Below are 24,836 nucleotides of genomic sequence, written 5' to 3' on the forward strand. Positions count from 1 at the left end.
CACACTTATTCCGCGTAACAGGCAAGTCCCTCCAAGTCCTTGGATTTGAATCCAGAAGTCCTAACTGAGTAGCACCTTCTCCACTACATCCCACTGGTTTTCATTAAGGGTCGGCTCCCAACGTAAGACTGGGTAAGAGGGATCCTTCTGGTGGAAAGGTATGATTAGAAGTGCTTGCTCTGGCGCAGGACAACTGAAAGAAAAGATGTGTTTTCCTCATCGCCTCATTACTTACACAATTTAAAGCACACTTTGTGAATTTTTAATATAAACAATGAACAAATCAACACACTCCAGCCTTTTTTGAAAACCTTTCCCTCAGCTCTTTAACTTCCACCTACCTATTTCCTTGCTTCCTTCTTTCTAAGCCTCATAGAGGGCGCTCACAAAGTGCTCCTCACTGCGTGAGGGAAGTTCTGAGAAAGACACCTCACACTGCAACCGAAAGACACAGCGCCACCACCTCAAACCTTCCGTTTTCTACAGCAGGAGGCGGGGCCAATTTTCCTCATTCAAATAAAAAACCAGGCAATTTGCATGGAGATCAGCCAATCTGTGAGCCTATTGGCTGATAGCACAGAAGGCGTGGCCAAGACGACGTCCACCGAGCCCCGCCTACATTAATTTGCATAACGGCCTCGCGTGCAAGGGAGAAGCGGGTTTGTTTTTGAATCTGCGGCAGCGGCGGCGGCGGCGGCAGCTTCGGTGGTGGCGACTGACGCGCGCGAGCCGGAGGCGGCAGCGTTGGGGACGGCAGCGCGGAACGGCGCTGTGGGAAGGAACTTAGTTTCCCTTCCCTCATCTTCCGCCCGGAAAGGTATATGTGCATCCTAGGGGCTGTTATAACCATGTTTTCTTGAATTACTATTGTATTTCTGAAGAGTCAAGACCGCATTATGGCGGCCGCGGGAGTTGCGTTTGCGCGTGCGCGGTTGCGGGCGCGCGCTGCATGGGAGCACGTGATCTTGCGGGGTCGGCCTCTAGCTGCAGTTGTGCAGCTGGCGGGGCGGTGGCTGCGCAAGCGCAATATGCATTTTCAGGATCTAATGTTCTTGTTGGTCGCCATTTGGGTTCTAGATTTAATTTTACTCATTCTTGAGAGGGTTACATTTTGTTACCCTCAAATTCCCACATTTTTCAAGAAAAACGCTTCACAGATGTTGAAGCGTTAAACTGACCTTAAACTGTTTTCTTCTGTTTCTCTGATTCTCTGAGAGGCTGTGGACTTAATTTTCTGTGAAAGTGATTGTCACCTATGGTTCTGGATTATAATTTCACTTTTAGAGTTTTGCTGGATTCAAGTTTATATTCAGGCAGGTGAAGATCAGCACCTAGTGGTGGTCATACAGGAAATGCATTTATTTGAACTGCATATTTGCAAATACATTTTTAACCCTGTTTTAACCAGTGCTGTTGTGAATGTTTACAAAATAGAAACAATTTGAGTTTGGGAAACATGAGGGGGAGGGGCCCATTGGAAAGACAGTGTGATGTTGTTTAAAAAGAAATCTCAATCTCCTTTGAGTATTTATTTTTAGAAAATATTTCATCCTGAGTCAGTGAAGATTTAATTTTAATTAGTTTGTGTGCTTCTGATCATACTTGCACTAGAGTTATACATTTTTTTCGGTCTCTGATCACTTATCCATTATTGCTTCGGTTAGGTCATTTATGTTACTGTTTTAAAATTAATTCATTTTCTTAGCATTTTGTTTATGATATGTGAAATATAAAACTTGATGAATTTTTCTGGTAAAGAATTCTGTAAAGAACTTCTAACCACACTGAGGCCTTTATGAGGAAATTAAGTGAACCATCAATAAAAATAAAATCAGTTGATTTACAAAATACACTGACCACATATGTATAAGATAATATTGTGTTTGATTTTTTTAAAATTGTAAGTTTGTTCCTGGTTTTACTTTCTTAAAGAAGGTAGTTATACGTATGCTAGTGATTATTTTAGTTTAAAATGGTAGTGTCATTATATTTTAATCTTACATAACACCCCTGGGAGAAGTTTTATACGATTTAATATAATTCTTCCATTGTGCAAATTATTTCTTACTGGGCTAAAAACTTGTAAATGGTTTTCGTAAGCTTCATCTATGGTTTGTATACAAAATCATTCCTTTCTCGATAAGTTTAAATAAGTCCCCTGTCAAATGAAGAAGTGGCTATTGCTTTGTAATCTTGGTTGCTTTAGGATTGTTTTTATTGCCTAAAATAAGTACCATTAGTAGTACTAACAAGATGTAGTTGAAAGGAATACTTGTGGTTGGTGGATTTTTAAAAAATGATATCACGTATGAGATAGAATGGAGTGATAGGAAATATTATGTTTTCTATAGTTCCTGGCCTTCTGGAGTCTCCTCTACAGAAATATATTTAGAGGGCACTTGTGCAATTTTCCCTTTTACGCTTCTGGAGTGGTTTACCCAGCAGACCCCTCTACCACCTCCTTTGACATTGTTTCTGATGTTTTATTAGAGTTAAAAATATGTTGTACTTTCTGTATTTGTGTGTCTGTACGTGTGATATGTGTAGAGACATACATATTTAGGTAAAGAAAAGAACTTTGATCTTAGGGCATGGTACACTTTGCATTTCCAGAAAAGTGAAATATTTTGGTTTATATATTTAAGCTGATGTTTTAATTTGAATATACAAACGATTGCCTCTTAGGTTAATGGTAAAGATCATAAGAGGTACTTGAAAACACTGAAGAACATAATGAACAATGTAAATATTTATTGGTGGGACAATTTTGCTGTCATGTTTGTTAGAAAGGCAAATACAGTTCTATAAACTTAAAACTAAGATTAATGAATTGTGTGAACCTCCACTTTTTGTTCATCCGTGTGCTGTCAGTACAAGCTTGTTTTGAAATTTTACTTGGATACGATGCCGCAAAATTTTGACACGTATGCAGCATATATAAATATTAAAACTAGGTTACCCCAGGATGCATAAAAGTTAATGGGGTTATTTTGTGAATTTTAAGCATTGTAGAATTTAGTTCAGATAAGGTTTGATGAAGCCATAAACCATAAAATTGGCTTTTTAATAATTTAAATGTATGATAAAAATATTAAAAAAATTTTTTTTTACTTATAGCACATTAGGAACATATTGAAACTAATTAACATTTAGAAATAAATGCTCTAAATGTTTTGGTGATTTTTGTGACCTTTTGATAATTGATTGACCTGTTTTTAATTTAGTATTATATTGTGAATATTTTCCCATTTTATTCTATTAAAATGTTCATATTATTGGTTTTTACTGAGTGGAAGGGAGAGGGATAGAGAGAAAAATCGATGAGAGGAAACATCAGTTGGCTGCATCCTGCCTGTCCCCCTACTGGGAATTGAACCTGCACTCAGGCATGTGCCCTGACCAGGAGTCGAAGCATGACGCTCAACCACTTAGCCACATTGGCCAGGCTTATTATTCTTTTAGAATGCGTTTTTTAATGGTTATATGATATATTGTGAAAATATCCCAAATTATTAAATATTCAACAAATGTTTTTAAATAGTCACATAATATTATCACTGCTAGAGGCCCAGTGCACGAAATTCTTGCACTGGGGGTGGGGGGAACCCTCAGCCCAGCCTGCACCCTCTCACAGTCCGGGACCCCTTGCTCCTTACTGCCTGCCTGCTCGCTGCTCCTTAGCGCTGCTGCGGAGGTGGTAGAGGCTCCTGCCACCATCACTGCGCTCGCCAGCTGTGAGCCGGGCTTCTGACTGGGGAGTGCACTGACCACCAGGGGTATCTCCTGCGTTGAGTGTCTGCCCCCTGGTGGTCAGTGTGCATCACAGCGACTGGTTGTTCTGGTTGTTCCGCCGTAAAGGTTGCTTAGGCTTTTATTATATAGATTTAGAATGTGCTGTGACTTACTAAACCTGTTTTGTTGTTGTTAGTCCTCACCTTAGGATATTTTTCCATTGATTTTTAGAGAGTGGAAGGGAAGGGGAGGGGAGGAGGAGAGAGAGAGAGAGAGAGAGAGAGAGAGACATCGATGTGAGAGATGTTAATTGGTTGCCTCCCACACATGGGATCAAACCTGCAACCCAAGTATGTGCCCTGACCCTTCTGTGTGATGGCTGATGCTCTAACCACTGAGCATACTAAACCTTCTTTTCTTGTTGACCATTTTGCTTATTGCCCATTTTCTATTATAACTGATATTATAATTGAAGTGAACATCCTTGAACATGAGTCATGATCTACTTTTTATAATTTATTTGAAACTAGAGGCCCAATGCACGAAATTCGTGCAAGAGTAGGCCTTCTCTCCCGTGCTGCCAGCACCGGCTTCCCTCTAGCACTCAGGACCTGGGCTTCCCTCACAGCCCCGGCTTCATCCAGAAGGATGTCCGGAAGGATGTCTGGTCTAATTAGCATATTACACTTTTATTATTATAGATTACTGTTTCAAAAGGCTTTTAAATTAATTTACAAAATTGACAAAAAGATTATTTGAATAGCATTTCTCATACCACTATCACAGCGGTCGGCAAACTGCGGCTCGTGAGCCACATGCGGCTCTTTGGCCGCTTGAGTGTGGCGCTTCCACAAAATACCACATGCTGGCGCGCACTTAAAGTGCGATTGAAACTTTGTGGCCCATGCGCAGAAGTCGGTGTTTTGTGGAAGAGCCACACTCAAGGGGCCAAAGAGCCGAATGTGGCTCGTGAGCCACAGTTTGCCAACCACTGCACTATCAGTTTGGTGGTTGAAAATAGTATCTTATTAACTTCTTTTTTTCTATAATTAGTGAACTTGAACTTTTTTTTGCCTGTGCTCTACCTGTGAGTCAGTTTCTATTTTGCTTGGTAGTTCAGTTTTTTCATTAAATTCCACATATGAGTGAAATCATAATGAGGACTTGTCTTTCTCTGACTGGCTTATTTCACTTAGCATAATATTCTCCAGGTCCATTCATGCAGTTGCAAAGGGTAAAAATTTCTTCTTTTTAATGGCAGAGTAGTATTCCATTGTGTAAATGTACCACAGCTTTTTAATCCACTTATCTACTGATGGGCACTTGGGCTACTTCCAAATTTTGGCTATTGTAAATGATGCTGTAATGAACATTGATCTGTTGCCTCCCCTTGACCTGAGATGGAACCCACAAGCTGGGTATGTTCTGGGAACAGAAATCGAACCTGAGACCTTTCAGGTGTGTGTAATAGGACTACATTTCTATTTTTAATCTGCTTTAGGACATAATGACATGAAAATAGTGCAAATTATGAAGTTAGAAGTAGGAAAAATATGATAAAATGTTCTACAATTTTTAAACTAAAATTTTCTTCTTTGGTTAACATAGACTTTTTTTTCAATGGAGGAATTTTGGTTAAATCTCCATTAAATCTGTTTGTACTGATTGCACTGAAAAGTATAATTTTGCTTATTAGTGATCTCTTTCAGTTATAATTCTATTTTATCACTTAAATAATGGGTATAGGAAAGAAAGTAAGTTTATTTCCAAAACATTTTTATTGAACTCTTTAAACTTGAAATTAGTGAAAAGAAGAAAACAAGGGAGTAAAGATAGAACTCAAAATACTATTGGTTTTATAAAAATAAACCTAGGCAATAGATAGAATTGTTAAGATACTGGTTTCTCTTAAGCATTTTCTTTTTCTTTTTAATGAAAAATTCCCATCTTAGGTCTTTTTCAAGGAAAACTGCTAAGAATTTTTTATTTTATTTTTATTAAAAATATTTTTATTGATTTCAGAGAGAAAGGGAGATGGAGAGAGAGGTATAAACATCAATGATGAGAGAGAATCATTGATCAGCTGCCTCCTGCACACCCCCTACTGGGGTTTGTGCCTGACCTGGAATCGAATCATGATCTCCTGGTTCATAGGTCGATGCTCAACCACTGAGCCATGCCGATGGAACAAGAAGTTTTTATATTTTACTGTTTTTGTGTGACCTTTGCTCTTACCTGAGAATTTTTCCTAGTTCTGACAAATGATACTTGTTTTTAGCAAATTTGGGACAGGAAAAGTGCTACCAGAGAAATAGATATAGATAGTAGCAAGAGATGATGGCTAGCATCTTGATAGTGTAGAGGTGTCAGATTTCAAGTGTTAGAAGAAAGAATTTAAAATTTTAGTTTTGAGGTTATTTAGTTTGGGAATCTGTATATCTAGAACTGAATCAGTATTTATTATGCAATAATTATGTAATCATTTTATAATCTATAGTCATTGTGATAATTGACAATCTCATTAATGATTCTGAATTATACAGAATATTTAGATATGTTTAACTTGTTCAGGAAGGCAAAAAAGTATGTGATTTAGTTTAGAAAGATTTGTTATATTTTTAAGTTTTGAGGTATATGGAAAATTCATACATTGGCACATGCTGAAAGAATTTTGAGGATAAAATTCTTACCTTTGAGTTTCTAATATTTGTGGGGCATATTATAGATAAAATTATGTGATGCTTTAACAGTATTTACATAATAGGTTACAAGTATATCATCAAGTAGCTCTTTGTTCTTGTAAGTTCCCTAGAGTAAATTACAAAAAACAACTCTTGCCTATTTGATTTTGCTATGTGTTCTAGAGAGCCCTAGACTTCAAAAATTACATTATAGCCCTGGCTGGTGTTGCTCAGTTGGTTGGGCTTCATCCCTGGAACCTAAAGGTTGCCAGTTTGATTATGGGTCAGTGCACATGCCTGGGTTTCAAGCTCCATCCCCCCATTGGGGTTGTGCAGGAGGCAGCTGATGGTTTCACTTTCATATCCATGTTTTTCTCCCTCTCCCTTCCTCTCTTTTTAAAAATCAATAAAAAAATCTTAAACAAATTAAATAATATTATTTCACAGTGTTCTTTTTCAGATTGTCTTATAATCTACAACGTAAATTCAGTAGTTTCTCCTGTCATGCTAGTTTGTTCAACAGGGAGCAATGAGTTCCACAAAATTAAACTTTGTTTATATATGTTTCAGGTTGTAGGGTGGAAATTATTCTCTAATGGATAGAGTATGAGTGCTGGGCAGCATTTTCAGTTTTTTAAGTCCTGTAAAAAGAGAAGATGCGGGGTGAGGGGGTTGGGGGGTGGGTAATGCTTATTTATACGATGTGAATGTTTTCAGTTTTGAATTTTAATCATTTGGATTTTTGAGTCTTTAAGGCAATGACTGAAGCATCTCCTTGGCCACCTTTCAAAAAGCGTGCCAGACCTAGGCCTATGGGTATAGTTGATAGTGCCTCCCTGGCAATCTTTATAATTGGACTTACATAAACACGAAAGTCGGGGAAATGAAGATGACCTATTAACTTTACCATCAGAAATGTTTACTTATTCATGTCTGCAATTTTTCATTGCTCAGAATAGTATGAAATTGTTGTGTATTTTGTATCTAATAGCTAGGAATAACTAGCTTGAACCCTTTTCTTTGTGAGAGAGTGCCCCTTTGTATGATGGTGATGTGAGGTGGCAGTGTCAGAATGTCTTCCTTTCTTTGTTTATATGACCCTGTGCTACTTTGGGGAATTAGTGCCTTCGTGGGTAACCAAGAATTATGTGTGTAGCACTTTATGGCACTTTTACATTCTAATGAGAAATTTGAATTGTTCATTAGAATAGTGATTCTCAGAACTGACATGATGTAAAAAGAATTCTCTTGGAGTTGGTAATCTTCAAAGATAATACCTTGCATTTTGTACAAAGGTAAACCTAGAAGGTGGAAAGAGAATCTGCTGTTTTGAGGACCAGGATAAAAAGTGTTTGGTGAGACAATAATGACTTGACTGCTTCAGCTCATTTTCAACTAAGGCTTTGGAGCTTAAGATGTATCTGCCCTGCTACCTAATATTAGATTAAATATCTTAAGAAAAGGAAGAAATAGGGGAAAGCATGGAAGAAAAAAAAGACTATCTTTGAACTTTTATTTTCTTTTAAGTGGTAAATATCAGGAGCTAATTGGATTACAGTAAAGACTAAACTTCTCTAAGAAACTCTATTACTATTGTTTAAGCATGAAAACTGTTTATTTCTCTCATATAACAATACAGCAGAAGACCGTTTAGGATTTACAGCTGGCTTTGGTTTAACATGGTTTCCATATGTTGAATATGGTTTGTAGGTTGAACTACTTCACAGTTTCACTAGCCAGGGGCAAGGGAGAAAAGACAGTGAGTGGGAATGCTCATTCATTCTTTTGAAAACATGATTTGGAAGTGGCACATATCACTTTGACTCATGTTTTATGGGTGAAAATTTAGTCATTGGAACATACTTAGCTGGGAAAGGAAGGCTGGGAAATGTAGTACACATTCGGACAACCATGAGGTTGGCTAAAATTAGAAAGCTTTATAAATGAAGGAGAGAAATGGATATTAGAGAACAACTAGCATTTTCTGCTACAAAAGGAAGCTGTAGAAATAGTCTCTCTAAGTAATTCATAATTTGATATTGAAAACTTTTGTTTTAAGAGTTAGATCCAGTTATAACTGTATCTTTTGAAATGGGACTTTGAGAGCTTTGTGTTCATGATTTTTGGCTGAGGTTCTGGTCATTATAAATATTTATCTTATTTGGTAGAATTCTTCTTCTTTTTTGCTTCCCTTTGAAAACATTAAATTGTGATTAGTTTTGCAAGAATTGGCATTTTAATTTAATTTTTAAAACAACTGTAATATTTTTTAACCTTGCCAGTTAATTTGCTTATTTTAAAAGGATGAAGAACAGTGGGTAAATTGTCCCCCATGGACTGAACCCACAAACTGGGTGTATGCCCTGACTGGGAATCAAACCCTTGACCCTTTGGTGCGGGATGACACTCCAACCAATTAGCCACACCGTCCAGCGTGGAAAATAATGATTTTTGAAGGCCTTGTAATATACTTAAGTAAAAAGGTTGTGGTGGTGAATTATTTGCTTATTGGGAAAACTTACATGATTAATTAAGTAATTAAAAGTAGCTTTCTGTAGATGATAAATAAAACAATAGATGCTTGTGCAAGGCACAGAATGTGGGACTCTGTTGTGGGGAAATCAAGGAAATGTTATGTTAGGAGAACTCAAAATAGCTCCCTAATATAAATTCTTGATTTTTGTTAATAAGTCATTGCTGCCATGGTGCCTATATAATAAACCTAATAAAGGATCTGTTAATTATTCTCAGCTGGAAGTTCTTTTATTTCTCTTTTTACTTTGTTTTTCTTTGTATATCCTTTAAAGGTATTTCTTTCTACTTTTATGCTTAGGGTTATTTGTGTAGTACTTTATAAGCTTCCTGCAGTTAGTAATACGTTATTGATATATCTGGAAAATGTCACACTTTAAAGACAAATCTCTTCTAATTAGGTATGCTTAAACCATGGTAAGACCACTGTTATAACTATGAGATTGCTTTCCACAATTCCTACCTTGATATTCAATAAATATTTACTCATCAAAAGAATAGAACCTATTTGTTTTAGGTGGAGGTGAAAAAAAGGGGAGGCAGATAATCTAGTTCTTTCCTTTCATTTAACTCATTATCCATAGATGTTAGAACTTAAAAAAAAAATTGAACATATAATTTACTTACGCACCCAATGGATAAATTTTCAAAGATTAGACATGCACTTTGCACATGAAAAATTCTAAGTAGTAAAACAACTTTTAGAAAAAAATTATTCATTAAGAAATAGAAGAAAGTTAAGAAAATGAGGAAACACTATTGCTTACCTATTAATAAGCTTCTAAAATATAACTCTGAAGGACATATGCATGCATATTAATAAGGGTGTAATAAAAAGATGAAATGACATAATTTTGTGTTTTAAGTTTGTGTAATTCCTTTGCCTCTCAAACTTATTTTAAGTGATTTAAAAGTTGGAAAATAAAAACAAATAAATGAATAAATGAGGAAAGAAAGAACAAGGGAAAGGACAAAGTATTTCCCTAAAACCAGTTAATAATATAGTAAAGTGAAAAGAACAGTAATTTTGTAGTGGGACATGGGCAATTAGTGTTTCCCAACAGTATTCCTTATATATGAAATGTTGATTCTAGCTCTGGCCTGGTGGCTTAGTTGGTTAGAGCATCATCTCATAAACCAAAAGGCTGTGGTTTTGATTCTTGGTCAGGGTACATACCTAGGTTGCAGGTTTGATATGACCATTAAAAATAAAATATTTCCCTGTGGAGTGGCTCAGTTGGTTGGATGTCGTCTCGTGCACCAAAATGTTGCTAATTTCATTCTTGGTCAGGGCACATGCCTGGCTTGAGGGTGGGATCTCTGGTAGGGGGCATGCAGGAGGAGGAAGCCAGTCGATGTTCCACGCTCTCATTGGTATTCCTTTCTAAAAAAATCAATAAATATTAAAATATTAACCACAATTAAATCAGTTCATTTAATCCTAGGTAATTCTTGTTTTACTGCTCTAAAGTTAATCTACTTAACACAAAATTGCCTGCACCAGACTAACAGAATCATGGGAATCTTGACCCATTCTCTTGATACAGTTTTGACATATGTCGATTCATAGAGTTAATGTCATCTCTATACCAGGAGGTCTGTATCTATGAGTCTCTTGCATATAGTAATAGTTAAGATGATTTCGTAAAGTCCTTTATTAAGGATCTTTTGATGTTTACGTAGAAGACACATTTTCCCTTTTAGGAATAGTGGCAGCAAGGATCTTGGTTTATTTTTGTTTCTCTTTATTTTTTTAATTTATCTTTGTTGTTGAAAGTATTACAGATGCCCCCTTTGTTTTTTTCCCCATTGACTACCTTCACCCCACACCCATCCGTCCCAGGCCTTTACCACACTATTGTCTGTGTCCATGGTATTTTTGTTTCTTGAGTCGCATTGCTCCAGTCTAGCCTAATTCTCTACATTTGGCATACCACTGTCATCCTTAGAATTTTATTCATCATTGTGGGGATTTCCTTCACTCCTTTCGGTGCAGAACCCTTGTTTTTTATTTTTATTTTTTGTTAATGCTTACCTGAGGATATATTTCCATTGATTTTTAGAGAGAGTGGAAGGAAGGGGGAAGACAGAGAGAAACATTGATGTGAGAGAGACACGTCAATTAGTTGCCTCCCACAAGAGCCCTGACCAGGGCCAGGGATCGAACCTGTAACTGAGGTATGTGCCCTTGATTGGAATCGAACCTGTGGGCGGATGCTCTGTCCACTGAGCCAAACTGGTTAGGGCAGAACCCTTGTTTTTTATGCTGTCTTTTTATTGACTTCTATCATTAGAGGGAAGGGGACCATATTGGCTAGTAACTTTTTGAGAAACAATATATGGGAGGTATATTTTTTGAGACTATGTATGTCTGAAAATTGTCCTGTATTTTTTATGCGTGATAGTTTGGCTAGGTATAGAAATCTAGGTTAGAAATAATGTTTCTTCAGAATTTTAAGGGCACTGTTTTATTATCTTCTATTACTACTGAGAAATATGAAACCATTCTTATTTTTGATTTGCCCCTTAATAACAGCTTGTAGAATCTTCAATAGTCTCCAGTATTCTGAAAGTTTATTGTTGGCTGGCATTTATCATCAGGTCCTTTCAGTTTGGTAACTCTTAACCTGAAAATTTTTCTTAAATAATTTCATTGGTGATATCTTTCTTCTGCTGTTCTGTCATTACAGTGTGAATTTTTGGTTGGGTACTCTAATTGTCTTATTTACAACTTTATCTTTGCTCAGTTAGATTTGTTCAGCTTTATCATTCAGTTTTTCTATTGTGATTTTTATTTTTTCTTCTGTCACGTTCTTTTTTGTTTTGTGTTGTTAATCCTCACCTGAGGATATTTTTTTCATTGATTTTTAGAGAGTGTGGGAGAGAGAGAGGAACGGGGATGGGGGAGGAGGGAGAGAGAGAGAAACATTGATGTGAGAGACACACTGATTGGTTGCCTACCACATGTGCCCCAACCTGGGCTGGGGATTGAACCTAGGTATGTGCCCTTGACTGAGAATCAAACCCGAAACGCCTCAGTACAAGGGCCAAAGCTCTGACCACTGAGCAACACCGGCCAGAGCTATCGTGTTCTTAATTTGTGTTTTTCATTCCTGTCTATAGTATTTTACTTTTGAAACATGAATGTGACATTTTTTCTTATATTTTTAAAAAGTTTTCCTGCACAGTTGATTGCTTTGTGTTATTTTCTTTTCTTTAGTCTTTGCCTTCCATGTTAGAATTTTCTTAGTTCTGTTCCTCTTCTTTGTCTTATTACATAATATGTTATGGAAGATTAAAAGTAATTAGAATATTTAAATAGATTAGAATATTTAAACTTGTCAGGTTGAACTTCACTATAGACCGCTCAGGGTGGGCTATTTTTGGAGAGCTCCCAAGCTCTTAAGGTCTTGCATCTTGGGCTTGTTAGATGCCACCAGAGAATTGTCTTCCATGTTTGTACATAGAGACTCAAAGTCTGATTGCCAGCATTCTTGGAGATTAACCCAAGAATGTTGGAGATTAATGGAGCAAGAGAACTAGGTGTCTCTCTACTCTTCTTGTTATGTTGCTTTCATTTTTAATTCTAGATCAGTGGTTCCCAACCTTTTTTTGGCTATGCTCCACCTAAGCATCCCTAAAATCCTGATGCCTCCCCGGTCCCCTCATGACATATAATTCTTATTATTCAAAAAGTGAACTTCTATTCATGTGGAGGAAGCCTAAAAGGCCATTAACTTGGTCTAAAGAAGCTTCCAAAGAACATGGCATCCATGAAAGAAAAAATAAAAGAATGAAAGGACAGTTGAAGTACTGAGGAAGAAATCACTAAGAAGTTGTTAAAAAAATACGCCCTTCCAGATAAAGAGCTTCACAGATAAGAAAAAGCTAAAGGAGTTCATCACCACCAAACCAGTATTATATGAAATGCTGAAAGGTATCCTTTAAGAAGAGGAAGAATAAGAAAAAGGTAAAGATACAAATTATGAACAACAAATACACATCTATCAACAAGTGAATCTAAAAATCAAGTGAATAAATAATCTGATGAACAGTATGAACTGGTGATTGTAATAGAATCAGGGACATAGAATGGGAATGGACTAACTATTCTTGGGGGGGGGGGAAGGGATGTAGGGGGTGAGGGAAGAAATTGGACAATAATCGTGCACCTATGGATTAGGACAGTGGGTGGGGAGTGAGGGCGGTGGGTGGGGGTGGGAACTGGGTGGAGGGGAGTTATGGTGGGAAAAAAGAGTAACTAATGTAATAATCTGAACAATAAAGATTTAATTAAAAAAAAAAAAAACGCCCTAACTGGTTAGGCTCAGTGGATAGAGCGTCGGCCTGTGGGCACATACCCAGTAGGGAATGTGCAGGAGGCAGCTGAACGCTGTTTCTAACTCTCTATCCCTCTCCCTTCTTCTCTGTAAAAAATCAATAAAATATATTAAAATAATAATAATATGAAGTGGTATGAAAAAATAGCAAATAAAGTTTCAAAACATAATAGAGACTGAAACGCAAAAATATGTCACAATATATATTTATATACTGTCGATGGGACCCCCTAGAACCATAAGAAATGTAAAAAACTCACTGTTAATAACTCATTCTCAAATTGCCCCGCTTAAAAATCAAATTGACCCTGGTGGGGTGTGTGCCCCATGTTGGGAACCACTGCTCTAGATGTTTTTAGATATTGCTAGGATTGGGGAGAACAGGTATTCAGTGGAATGTGGTGAGGGCTTTATTGCTGCACAAACTGCTTTCACTAGCATTCTCTTTTTAGTCACACCATCCTACTATTTGCTCCCTTCACTCTAATTTCCAAAGGTACCTAGTTCATCTAGTCCCTATGTTTTTTGAAGTTGCTGCCATGTTAATCAAATTGGTTCGTTTTAACTTGTCTCCAGTGCAGCTTGGAATATGGTGTTGTAGGAATTGCTAGGTAAGTTACCAGTGTTTCTGCTTATTTCCCATCTCCCCAAAGTTTAGTTATTGTTTCTTTTACTTTTCTACCCATTCTTGAGGTTTTTACTTCAAATATATACCTCTACTATAGTTTAAATGGGATCTGAGGGAGTGAGATTAGGTGTTTTTCAGTTTACCATCTTAATACCCTTTTGATGTTTCTTTTCTTTTAATAAGTATAATATTGATAATAACTTGTGTAATTAAAATACATTGACTAAATAAGTGAAAAGTATGTTAACTTCCTACCAAACACAGTGAAACCTTTAACTTAGGGCCTATGGAATTTTTAACATATAGAAAGTTTTCTGATAGTGTAATGTATGATATATAAAAAGTATAGTAATTGACTAGGAAAAAAAAAGTATAGTAATCTTCCAGTTTTCTTTCATTGCTATTTGTGTGACCCCTGGCAAATGATTACATTCTCTGGTCATAAAAATTTTGGTTTAGCCCTGACTGGTTTGGCTCAATGGATGGAGCGTCGACCTGCAGGCTTGAGGGTCCCAGGTTCGATTCCGGTCAAGGGCATGTACCTTGGTTACAGGCACATACCCAGTGGGGAGTGTGCAGGAGGCAGCTGATTGATGTTTCTCTCACATCGATGTTTCTGACTCTCTATGCCTCTCCCTTCCTCTCTGTAAAAAATCAATAAAATATATATTTAAAAAAATGAAGGTTCTTAAAGATGTAGAATTTTCTGAGATTTTTGTGGTTGAAATGAAACACTGGGAATGTTTCAACTCACCATCTATTAAGCAAAATGATACTAATGAAGTGAATTGGAAACAAATTAAGATGTGATTTCTGTCCTTTAGAAACTCATATGTAAAGATATAGGTAATGCAATATAATAAGTAATTATGGTATGTATAAAAGATCTTAAAAGAGTAATTTACACTTTGGGGGATAGGCATAATGAGTAAGGAAAGGATTGTCAGTGATAATGTTATTGGTGAAAGTGGGGTCCTTGGGGTATCGCTGGAATTAGAGATCCCCACGGGAGGATGAGATATGGTAGAAAGCCTTTTTTTCATGGAATTATATTTCTTTAGTAAAGCTAAAGTCAGAGCTAGTGTCCAGAGTTTTCTTTCCATGCTGGAGCTGAGTCCAGTTTAGTATCAGGCTAGTTGTAGTCCATTTAGTCAATTGTGTGTGAGGTCTGCATGGCTGTGGACCATGTGAGCAAATGCAGAAGAGCCCACAAGCCCAGAGTCACACAAGTCCCAAGAGTCCCTAGAGTAGCAAGGACATGAGAGGAACCAAGAACAACAAGAGAGTGAATTCCTTTGTTCAGGGGATTAAATATTTCAAATTTTGTGCCCTTGCAGTGGCCATGCCCATTCTGGCCAATGACCTTTGTTCTCATGTGTGACTAACAGTAAGCACCTTCCCTGTCACCCCAACTTTACTGGCATGTGTCTGATTCCCCTTTGTTGGACCCCTGAGGAGTGTAAAGTAGCTTCCTGGCGAAGCTGCCCAGATGATATGCCTATAATGTCTGGCCTCCCCTTTACTCCTTTCCTGTTACTAATAACTAGGTTAATTATAACGGTAACAATAAGATAATTTAGGTTGGATCATGACTAGAATAGTTGAGGGTGTGTTACATAATTTAAATATTTGTGGAACAGACGTCCAAAAGAATCTGCTTCCTGAATATCAGAAGCTGTTCATCAGGGACCTTTAAATGTTTTGGCTATTTGTCTCCCCGTTAACTCTAGTCACATTCCAGTACTATAATAATGTCTATTCTGTTCAAATCTTTTCCAGTTTACCAACTCTTGCTTTTAATGAATAGATTGAGCCACCTCAGAGAATTGGTTATAATTTTTGAAGGATTAATATGGCTTGGATCAAATTTTTTTTTCTGATAACGTACTTAAAGCAGTTTTTACATACATTGTCCAGTTTGCCTCCTGGAGAATAAATAAGGACCTTTTAAAAGCTGAGTGTTTTGTTCTTTTTTAACTTTTATTTTTGGAAAATGTTGAATGTATAAAGAAATAGAATGAGAAATAATGAACTTCATGTGCCCATCACTCAGCTTGAACAATCATCAATGTATAGGGCCAGTCTCCCGTTAGCTATACCCCTAACACTTCTGCCCCCTTTTAAACAAGTTTTAATGAATACCTACATCAAGTGGTGATTAGAGACAAGATAGCATTGGTCAGCTACATTTTAGGAATGTAAACAAAGGAAGAGAGAAGGAAAAGGTGCATTTCCTACCTGATGTGAGCTATCAAGAACACAGGTTCTTTCTCTCTTTTTGCCCTTCACTTTTCTTGATGGGTAGGTTACTGCTAAGACACATTTGTTGGGATCACTCTCAAATCTGTCTCATTAATATACCTACCTACTTTCAGACTGAATTTTACCCTTTTGTTCTCCGTATTTGTTTTTTCCCCAAAGGTATCTACTATATTTTTATTTGCTTTTCACTTATATTAAAATGTTGGGTATGTGGCAGGGCATGAAATTTAATTTGCTCTGGGACCAAACACTTACCTGGAGATGTGTTTTTGACCACCTGGATTACAGAAGAGGTTTTTATCTTTATGGCAGATTAATCAAAATAAGCTTTGTTGCCATTATATCTTTAATGACTCTAGTCCTCCCAGCAGTTATTTAAAATTATTGTCAAGATTCAAATACTTGATTGCAGCCTCTAACCATTATGCTAGATTTGAGCACATTGGGGCTTAGATTCTGGGGAAAAAATCTTTAATTAGTCTTCTAAAAATGGAAATTGACTATCAGGATTTAAATAATGTAATTTTCCAGAAATTATAAAAATTGGCATTCTTTTTGTAATAAAAGTACTATAAAAGATTTTTTTAAAAGGGCCTTGAGCAGAGTTTGACTTTTTTTTTTTTTCTGGACTGAAATGGAGGCTTTCTTTCAAGCGAATTCCCTGATGTTTGCTGTGGGTGATTTGGCTCCATCTCTGTAGCTGCTAATATGTGGCATGGACTTCCAGCTGTCGGGGATCTGGATGTGCCCAGAGTCTGTATTGCAAGTCCGGATTCACAGGCATTATGTTACAAAACTGGCTTGCTGCCTTTTCTGTTTTCTGTGTCCTCAGTAGCTGCATTGTTTGTTGCAGTATATGCATTAGCTGTGATCTGTGTTCAGTTTCCTGCAGGCTGACAAAGTGGGAGGGGCTTTGTTTGATACATAACTGAGCTGTCACTCTGAGTTCTGGAGTGCACACTGCAGCCATCTTAATTCCACTCAGAGCAACTGACACAGTACAGCTCCTCAAAATGGCTGCTAGCCTGGTCTTTGTAGCTGCTTAGGCAGCAACTATGCAAGTGTGAGGACTGTCACATGCATCAGAACCAGAGGTAAGAACCAATTACTCTTTATTTTTGAAGATTTTAATTAAAAACATTTGAATTTTACTGAGTTTATACAGGAAGGTGAACTTAGAGCTTGCTTGCTAGGAAATTGAAGTGTTTGCTGATAGAACCTTTAAGCCTCTATTAAAGAAACAGTGCATAGGATGGTGAGGTCAAAGGTTAAATTCATGTAATTTCTCACCATTTTATGTTCTGTCATTTGATCACTCAGTAGTGTGTTTCTGGCTCTAATTAACTTAATATTCTTTTTGTGTTGAATATTTTAGTTTTTTTGATATTTATTTGTAGAAATTAAAAATATTAATCTGAATAGATTTTTGAAAAGCCATAATTAAACCTTGTTTTGCAATTTTTCTTGGTGTGTGTGCGTTTTGGAGGTATTGTTTGGTAGATTTCTGGGAAGAATGTTAATTCTTGGATATAAATCATAGTTACAGGCAGAACTTTTTTTTTTTTTTAGCACTGTTAGCCTGTTTGTACTATGGATCCCAATCTTTCTCATTATGCTGTTTCCTCGCAGCCATCCAATTCTTTCACATTTTTAATGGTGCTAACTTTGTATCCTAATTAATTTTTGCTTAAATTGGCATTCAAATGTAGATTTTGAACTTAGAAATTAAGTTCACATCTTCTAGGTCTGGTTATCCCTTTTCTTTATAGCTAATGTGTTCTAATGCAACAAAGCTGAAGTAAATACTCAATTGTTTTAATTAACTGATTAATTGTTGATGTTTACTTTAGTCTTAAAGTTGTGGTATATTTAATTAATATAACTCAATAGTTTTGTAAGGTTTTAAAATTTTCAAAAAGCTTTCTTAGTATTGTTCTGAAGTAGAAACATTTATTGAGATATTGTATATCCGCAGTGATCTAGAAATGTAGAATGAAATTCTTATTCACGTAATATTTCAGATAGCAGAACAGTTATATTAGCACTAATGTTTAAACTGCAGTACTTAAAATTTTTTTCCTAAGTGGTGTAGTACATTTCTCTAGGTTTCTCAATACAGAATGAATATATCCCTGACTAATATGACATAGAACAGTTAGTTTTAAACTTTCTAAATACAGCAGCTTTTAAAAAACAGCAACTTTTGCACATTAAATTCTTATGAAGGCTCCCATTATATAAAAGGGATACATATTATTTTATTTTGGTGTACTTATTTTATAATGTATATTTATAACAGTTCTTATAAGCCTATTAATAAAATGAGAACAGTAGGCTGTTATGATGAAAATAAAAGTTTGAAACTGGATCATACATGACAATTATGGTCTTATATTAGTGTTAGGATCTAGGTTGTTATTTGTAAAGCTCCAGGTGCTAAGGAACCGGAATTCAGTTTTGAGAGTATTCTAGAACATATATTATTTGTTCTTTTGTGATTTTCATGGAGGTATTTAACAGTTTAAAATTGCTGCCTTACCATAAAACTGTGTTTATATCTATTAGTTTTTCTTTTTAATACATTTTTTTTTCTAACTTAATGTTCAGTGACCTAATATGTTTGGGATCACTCGCTCAGTTTCATCAACATTTTAGCATGTTTTTTCACATTCAGTAATTACTTTATGAAGTTTTGGGAATTCTTATGTAATATGGTAGATTCTCATAATCTGAACATTACTTTACGTAAGTCTCCTGAAAGAGAACAAGAAGAAATTCAATAGGTGTGAGAGATTCTAGCCATCATGCCTCTCAGTAAGGTTGTGCCCTTGAGTATGATATAAGAAAGCGAATGTGCTGTGATCTTAATCTTTATTGTCATGCCTCTCATAGTATGAATAACTCACTGTATTTCAGAAATTTCAAAAATACAAGTCATGTAGTTGGTGTGATATTCTTTCTGCTGGAGAAAAACTGGCTAGGTTGAAATTACTGATCAATTTATGTTGCTCTTTAGAGTAGGACCTCAGGGAAATTTTAATGATCCACTCTTTTTGCCTTCTATTGTGGACTGTAAAATTTACCTCCACCCTCCACAAGGTGACTCCACTGATTGTTACGTGTACATGGGAAAACACCAACACTCTGTGGTTACTCAGGATATTAATGTTAATTCTTTCAGTGTCATGTTGTGTTTTTGCAACTGTGAGCATAAACTAGACCCCACTGGGATTATTACTTTGGGATTGGTGAAAGTTTCAAATTTTCTGTGCTGAATTCCAAGTTATTTATTATGTTGAACTAGAGGCCCAGTGCACGACATTCGTGCACTGGGTGGAGGAGGTTCCTCAGCCCGGCCTGTGCCCTCTCACATCTGGGACCCCTTGGGGGATGTCTGCTTCTCCGTTTAGGCCTGCTCCCCTAAGCTGGCAGGCAGACATCTCCCGAGGGGTCCTTAGCACTGCTGTGGAGGCCAGAGAGGCTCCCGCCACCACTGCTGCACTCGCCAGCAGTGAGCCTGGCTTCTGGCTGAGTGGCACTCCCCCTGTGGGAGCGCACTGCCACCAGGGGGCAGCTTCTGCATTGAGCGTCTGCCCCCCGGTGGACAGTGTGTGTCATAGTGACTGGTCATTCCCCCCTTTGGTCGATTTGCATATTAGCCTTTTATTCTATAGGATAACTGAGGGCATAATAAATATGGGAGCTGGATAATTGAGGTTTATGTTATTGTTATCACTTATTTTCCTTCCCATTTGTCTACCCTTTTTCATAAGCCATTTCATTAACATAGGCCTTTACAAGGAATGTTGAAATAGTGGAAAGAACATTGACCAAGAGTTCAAACCTAACTGTAAATTCTGTTTTTGCTACCTTTTTCTCATATTGGCCAACATGTTCCATTTTTTGACTTTTGTTTCCTCACCTATGAAATGGGGGGAAATTCCTATTCATTTGGCAAGGATATGCTGAAGATCAATTTATATAAAGTCTCTAAATAGTACCATGAAATGCACCACAAATATCTGGCATGCTAATTTTCCAGTCATGAAAACTTTTCAGTTTATTTGTTTCTCAGATGTCATATGCTTTATCAAATGTGATTGGATCAGGGAATGTGGGAAATTTCTTATAATATGCTCAGAAGCAGGAAGTGCTAACTAACATAAGTATATTGACTTAGTAGTATGATATATTCACCACTGGGCTTTACTCTTGTAAATAACTTAGCGAGAATAGAATGCATTACACAGAGGAGGAGAAGAAATGTTTCACTTCTGGTCTGGCTGAGTGCTCCAAATATATAGTGACAAAAATATTTCTGTAAAGAGATGACTTGAGCCCTAGCTGGTTTGGCTCAGTGGATGGGGCGTAGGCCTTTCTTCTGGTCTAGAAACTGTATAAGCCTTCGGACTGAAGGGTCCTACGTTCAATTCCGGTCAAGAGCACATGCTAGGGTTGCAGGCTCGATCCTTAGTGTGGGGTGTGCAGGAGGCAGCCGATCAGTGATTCTCTCTCATCATTGATGTTTCTATCTCCCTCTCCCTCTCTGAAATCAATAAAAATATGTTAAAAAAAAGAGATGACTTGAATTCAGAGCCTAGAGTGTACAAAAGAGAATTGTAACAGTGCAGTTCTCTTTCAGTGGCCACAAACTGGCAGCCAGCTGACTTGTTTTATCCCTTAGCCATTACCCTATTTCTCTAGTTGTTAACAAATAAAGCTGTTAGATTTTACACAAAAATGTGGTTGTCTCATCTCTTGAAAAATAGAAGATTAAGCAGTGCTAGGAGTGTGTTGCTGATTGAGAAAATAATTTACAGTTGAGTAGCTACTGTCTCCTTCAAATGGGGCCTTGTCTTCACATCTGGTCCTCTTCTCTTCATTAATTCACATTACCTGCTGGGCTCTGTAAGTGATCCTTTTACTTAGTTGACAGATTGTTGGCAGCCTTTAATATTTAAAATACAGTTTCTAGACCAGAAGACAGTAAGCATAAGTAAAATCTAGTCGACTTCACTTGGTAGGAGAGATAGTATATGTAAAGTCAATTTACTCTTTAGAAGATACGGCACATTTGCTAACTTTTAGCCTTGTCCTAATTTTTATATTGGAGTACTATGTTGGCTGATTGGAAGAGATACAGTGACATCAGCAAGAAGAGATTAAAGGAATACTAATTAGAAACAAATAAGTACTTTGAGAGGCTTTTAATATAATAACTTATCTTTTTAAAAAATATCACTGTGTTAAAGACATCACTTGTTTATCAACTTACTGATGAGAGTAAAAAAGAAAAAATAATCATGATATGCAGTTTACTGAATAGATAAATGAAATACAGGCAAAAATCTTGAGCTATCAGATTTTAGCACTTAAAATGAGTAAGATCCTAATAGAAGTTTTCTTAACTGCATTAAAGTAGATACAGTGGGGCCTTGACTTATGAGTTTAATTCATTCCGAGACCGAGCTCGTTAAGGAGCTCGTTAACTCAAATTACTCTGTCAACTCAATGCAAAAAATCAGGGGAGAGACAGCTGGTATCTCAAAAAACTGTTAGGTTAGTTGGGACACTCGTAAGTCAAGGCCCCACTGTATTGTCAGGGGCTATTATAAACTTATTTATGTTAAAAGTTTGCATCTGTTTGCATTCCATTCACTGCCTCAACTATGTGAATGAAGACTACCTTGATCCTATGAAAAATGATAATTTATAATCATGATCTGATGTGAATTTGAATTTTACATTTTCCAGAGTGAAAGCCAGCTTCTTAGCATTCATGTAATGCCATGCCAGTGGTAACTCTAGGAAAGTGCTAAAAGAATGTTATTTTTTGGAAAATGCTTTTCAAGTTAGAGAGAAAACTTTAGTGAAAATTGAAAAAGCAGTTAACTTGCACAGGAAACACTGACTCCCCTGTTTTCCTACTCCTCACACTCCCAAAAGAGAAAGTGATTTGGGAGAAAGCTTTAAGTTTATTCAAATAAGAATTTTAAAAAATGGCTCAGGTTAGAACTTTCACACAATGTTCTCTATTAATAATTTGTTGTAACAGTCTGTTATTAGTCATTAATGTGTGAATATGGAAATGATGAAACAGTGCTATTGACTCAGTGAATCTTTGAGTTTAGTGAAAGAGGGAGTTGAATTAACACCAAGAGAGAAATCTGAGGAGTTGCTTCAGCATTTGCCTAAGGGCTTTAACCTTGCCTGCTGAAGTAAACCAGACCCAACTGCCCAGCAGAGCCATCTCACCTGGTGCTTTCCTTTGTAGACATAGAAGGGGCATGTGAAGTGAAAAGAAAGTATTAGTATAGAAGTCAGGAAACAGTTATTTTTAGTTCTGGTACTGTTACATAATCTGTTTTGGATAAATTATTTATGCTCTTAATGCCATTCCTTGACCATTAAATGTGGGAGGTGTTTGGACTAGATAAGGAGTCAGGAAAGAACACAAATTTTGGTGTTAAACAGAGTCAAGGTGAATTCATGTTCTTCCACTCACTAGTTAAAGGTTTATATGAGAAGTGTATATATAGTGCTGAAAGTATAATGCCTATTTATGTGAGTGCTCAATAAGTTTTATGTATTATTTTTTTATGGAATGAGGCTAGTATTTTCAGAACCTGTTTTCGTAACTTTAAATAGGGATGAAGTCTACCATACAGAGCTGCTATTGGAATTTAAATGAACAGAACAAATATAAAGCACCTAGTGCAGTGTGTAGCACAAATTAAGTTGTGAGTAAATATTGATTGCTTTTTCCTCACAAGGTTCTCTCCAGCACAATTTATTTTATTTTTTCTGTTTTATTTCCCCTTCCCCCCCAATCATTATGGAATTGGGAGAAATATGGACTACTGGATACTTAGAAAAGGATCTTTAGGGAGAGGAGGTTGTTAGGGACCTGGCTGATTTATATTAAAAATACCAGAGAGCAAGGTGTTTATATGTCAATGTGAATACTTTAAAGAGCCCAAAGGGGACAAAACAAGAACTCTTATTTATGCTAAGGTAACATGATAGAGTGAAAACAAAAATGGACTGTGAATTAATCAATTGTTTCAACAAATTTAACAAATACTTATTATGAACCTATTATTTGCTGGGCACTATTTTCATGGTTGGAGTACAAGATCCCTGCCCTCAATGAGTTTACATTGGGTTAGGGGACATGTGAAGGTTAAAATACTGAAGGATTGAGAATGCTAAGGGTTGAGTGAAACAGGGAGCCAATAGTCACATGAGTACTAGTCATCTTTGTCCTTGTCCTTTCATGTGCTGTTTGTGGAGCACAGATCCTGACAAGACAAAATAGTTATTTGAGGAAATCTATTACTGCTTATCAAAGATAACCCCAAGTAACACTTAGGATTATCCAGTTATTAGACGTCTACCAGGTCCTGTTGATATGTAACTTTATCATTCCCTTTACTTAGAACTGGTTTCATTTACTTCATTGGGTAATAAGGATAATTTAAAGACTATGCTTTAAGACAGTGGTTCTCAACCTTCTGGCCCTTTAAATACAGTTCCTCATGTTGTGACCCAACCATAAAATTATTTTCGTTGCAACTTCATAACAGTAATGTTGCCACTGTTATGAATCGTAATGTAAATATCTGATATGCAGGATGGTCTTAGGCGATCCCTGTGAAAGGGTCGTTCGACCGCCAAAGAGGTCGGGACACACAGGTTGAGAACCGGTGCTTTAAGAGGACTGAAAATATGATTAAAAATAAGAAATACATTTGGATAACCTTTAGCATACCAAGTACTTTTCATTTTATTATCATTTTAGATGTGGCTCTAAATTAGTGACTGGATTATTTGGAAATGAAATTTAATATATTTATACTCAATAAAATAAGTGGAAAAATAGAAGTGGAGTTAATAGAATTATTTATTAGTAGGCCATAAGGTAATAAAAAATTTTAAAAGGACTTTATAGATAATGATTCAACTCTTGCTCAGTCGTATTAGGCCAATTAAGACAATACACAAAATTTAACATTGCTTAAGTTTAATATTGAGCACATGCTTTAGTAATATTAACGAGTGGTAAATATGAATTATTTAACCATTGTAGTAGTCATACCTGAAGATGCATTGTCTTATTATTTGGTGAAACATAACGCACTATGGTTCTAAAAGCAAATCTATTTAATGATCACTAAGTGATTAGTTAAAATTTGAAAGGCAGTTGTAGAATAAAATGAGGACAGCTTTTAGCTAATGTAAATTATTTATATTTTTAATGATTGTTAAAAATAAGAATCATTGGATTTATGTAATCAATATTGGTCCATGTCACAAATAAACTAAGATTTTGAATATTTCTGAGGGTTAAACATTTTTGGTGTAGTGGGGGTAGAATTTCATGTTATATAAGAACTATAAATTGATATTCTTCTATTACCTGGGTTTGAATCATATTAATAAATAGATAACTAGATACATTCTAGAGCCAGTTAGTGCCTGAGGGTAACGAATGGGGGAGGTTTTACTCAGCAGTATTCTCCTTTAGTTTGGTCATGAAATGAGGTCTGCTTTATGTAAATCAGTCTTACTGGCGCCAGCTAGCTGTAACTGCAGTCTGCCTGTGCTAGGGCAGCAAATAATATGTGGCGTGGATTTTCAGTTTGGAGTGTATAAAAATTC

At 36.4% G+C, this 24,836-nt stretch overlaps 1 protein-coding gene across 2 annotated transcripts in view; it reads left to right on the forward strand.

Annotated features, from left to right (window-relative positions):
• The first annotated feature begins 663 nt into the window (after nucleotides 1–663).
• ATF7IP (activating transcription factor 7 interacting protein) overlaps nucleotides 664–24,836 on the forward strand; it is a 116,343-nt gene continuing 92,170 nt past the window's right edge. Inside the window, exon 1 of one of the 2 annotated variants that reach the window (XM_014451714.2) lies at nucleotides 664–817. Coding sequence is in view for 1 of the 2 variants with exons in the window: in XM_023750057.1 (XP_023605825.1) it covers nucleotides 17,253–17,269 (17 nt within the window). In the remaining variant the exon portion in view is untranslated. Of the gene's footprint in view, nucleotides 818–17,244; nucleotides 17,270–24,836 lie in introns of those variants that run through there. The other variant, XM_023750057.1, reaches the window with a different exon arrangement.

This window comes from Myotis lucifugus, unplaced genomic scaffold (assembly GCF_000147115.1).
Source record: "Myotis lucifugus unplaced genomic scaffold, Myoluc2.0 scaffold_10, whole genome shotgun sequence".
NCBI classification, from domain to species: Eukaryota; Metazoa; Chordata; class Mammalia; order Chiroptera; family Vespertilionidae; genus Myotis; species Myotis lucifugus.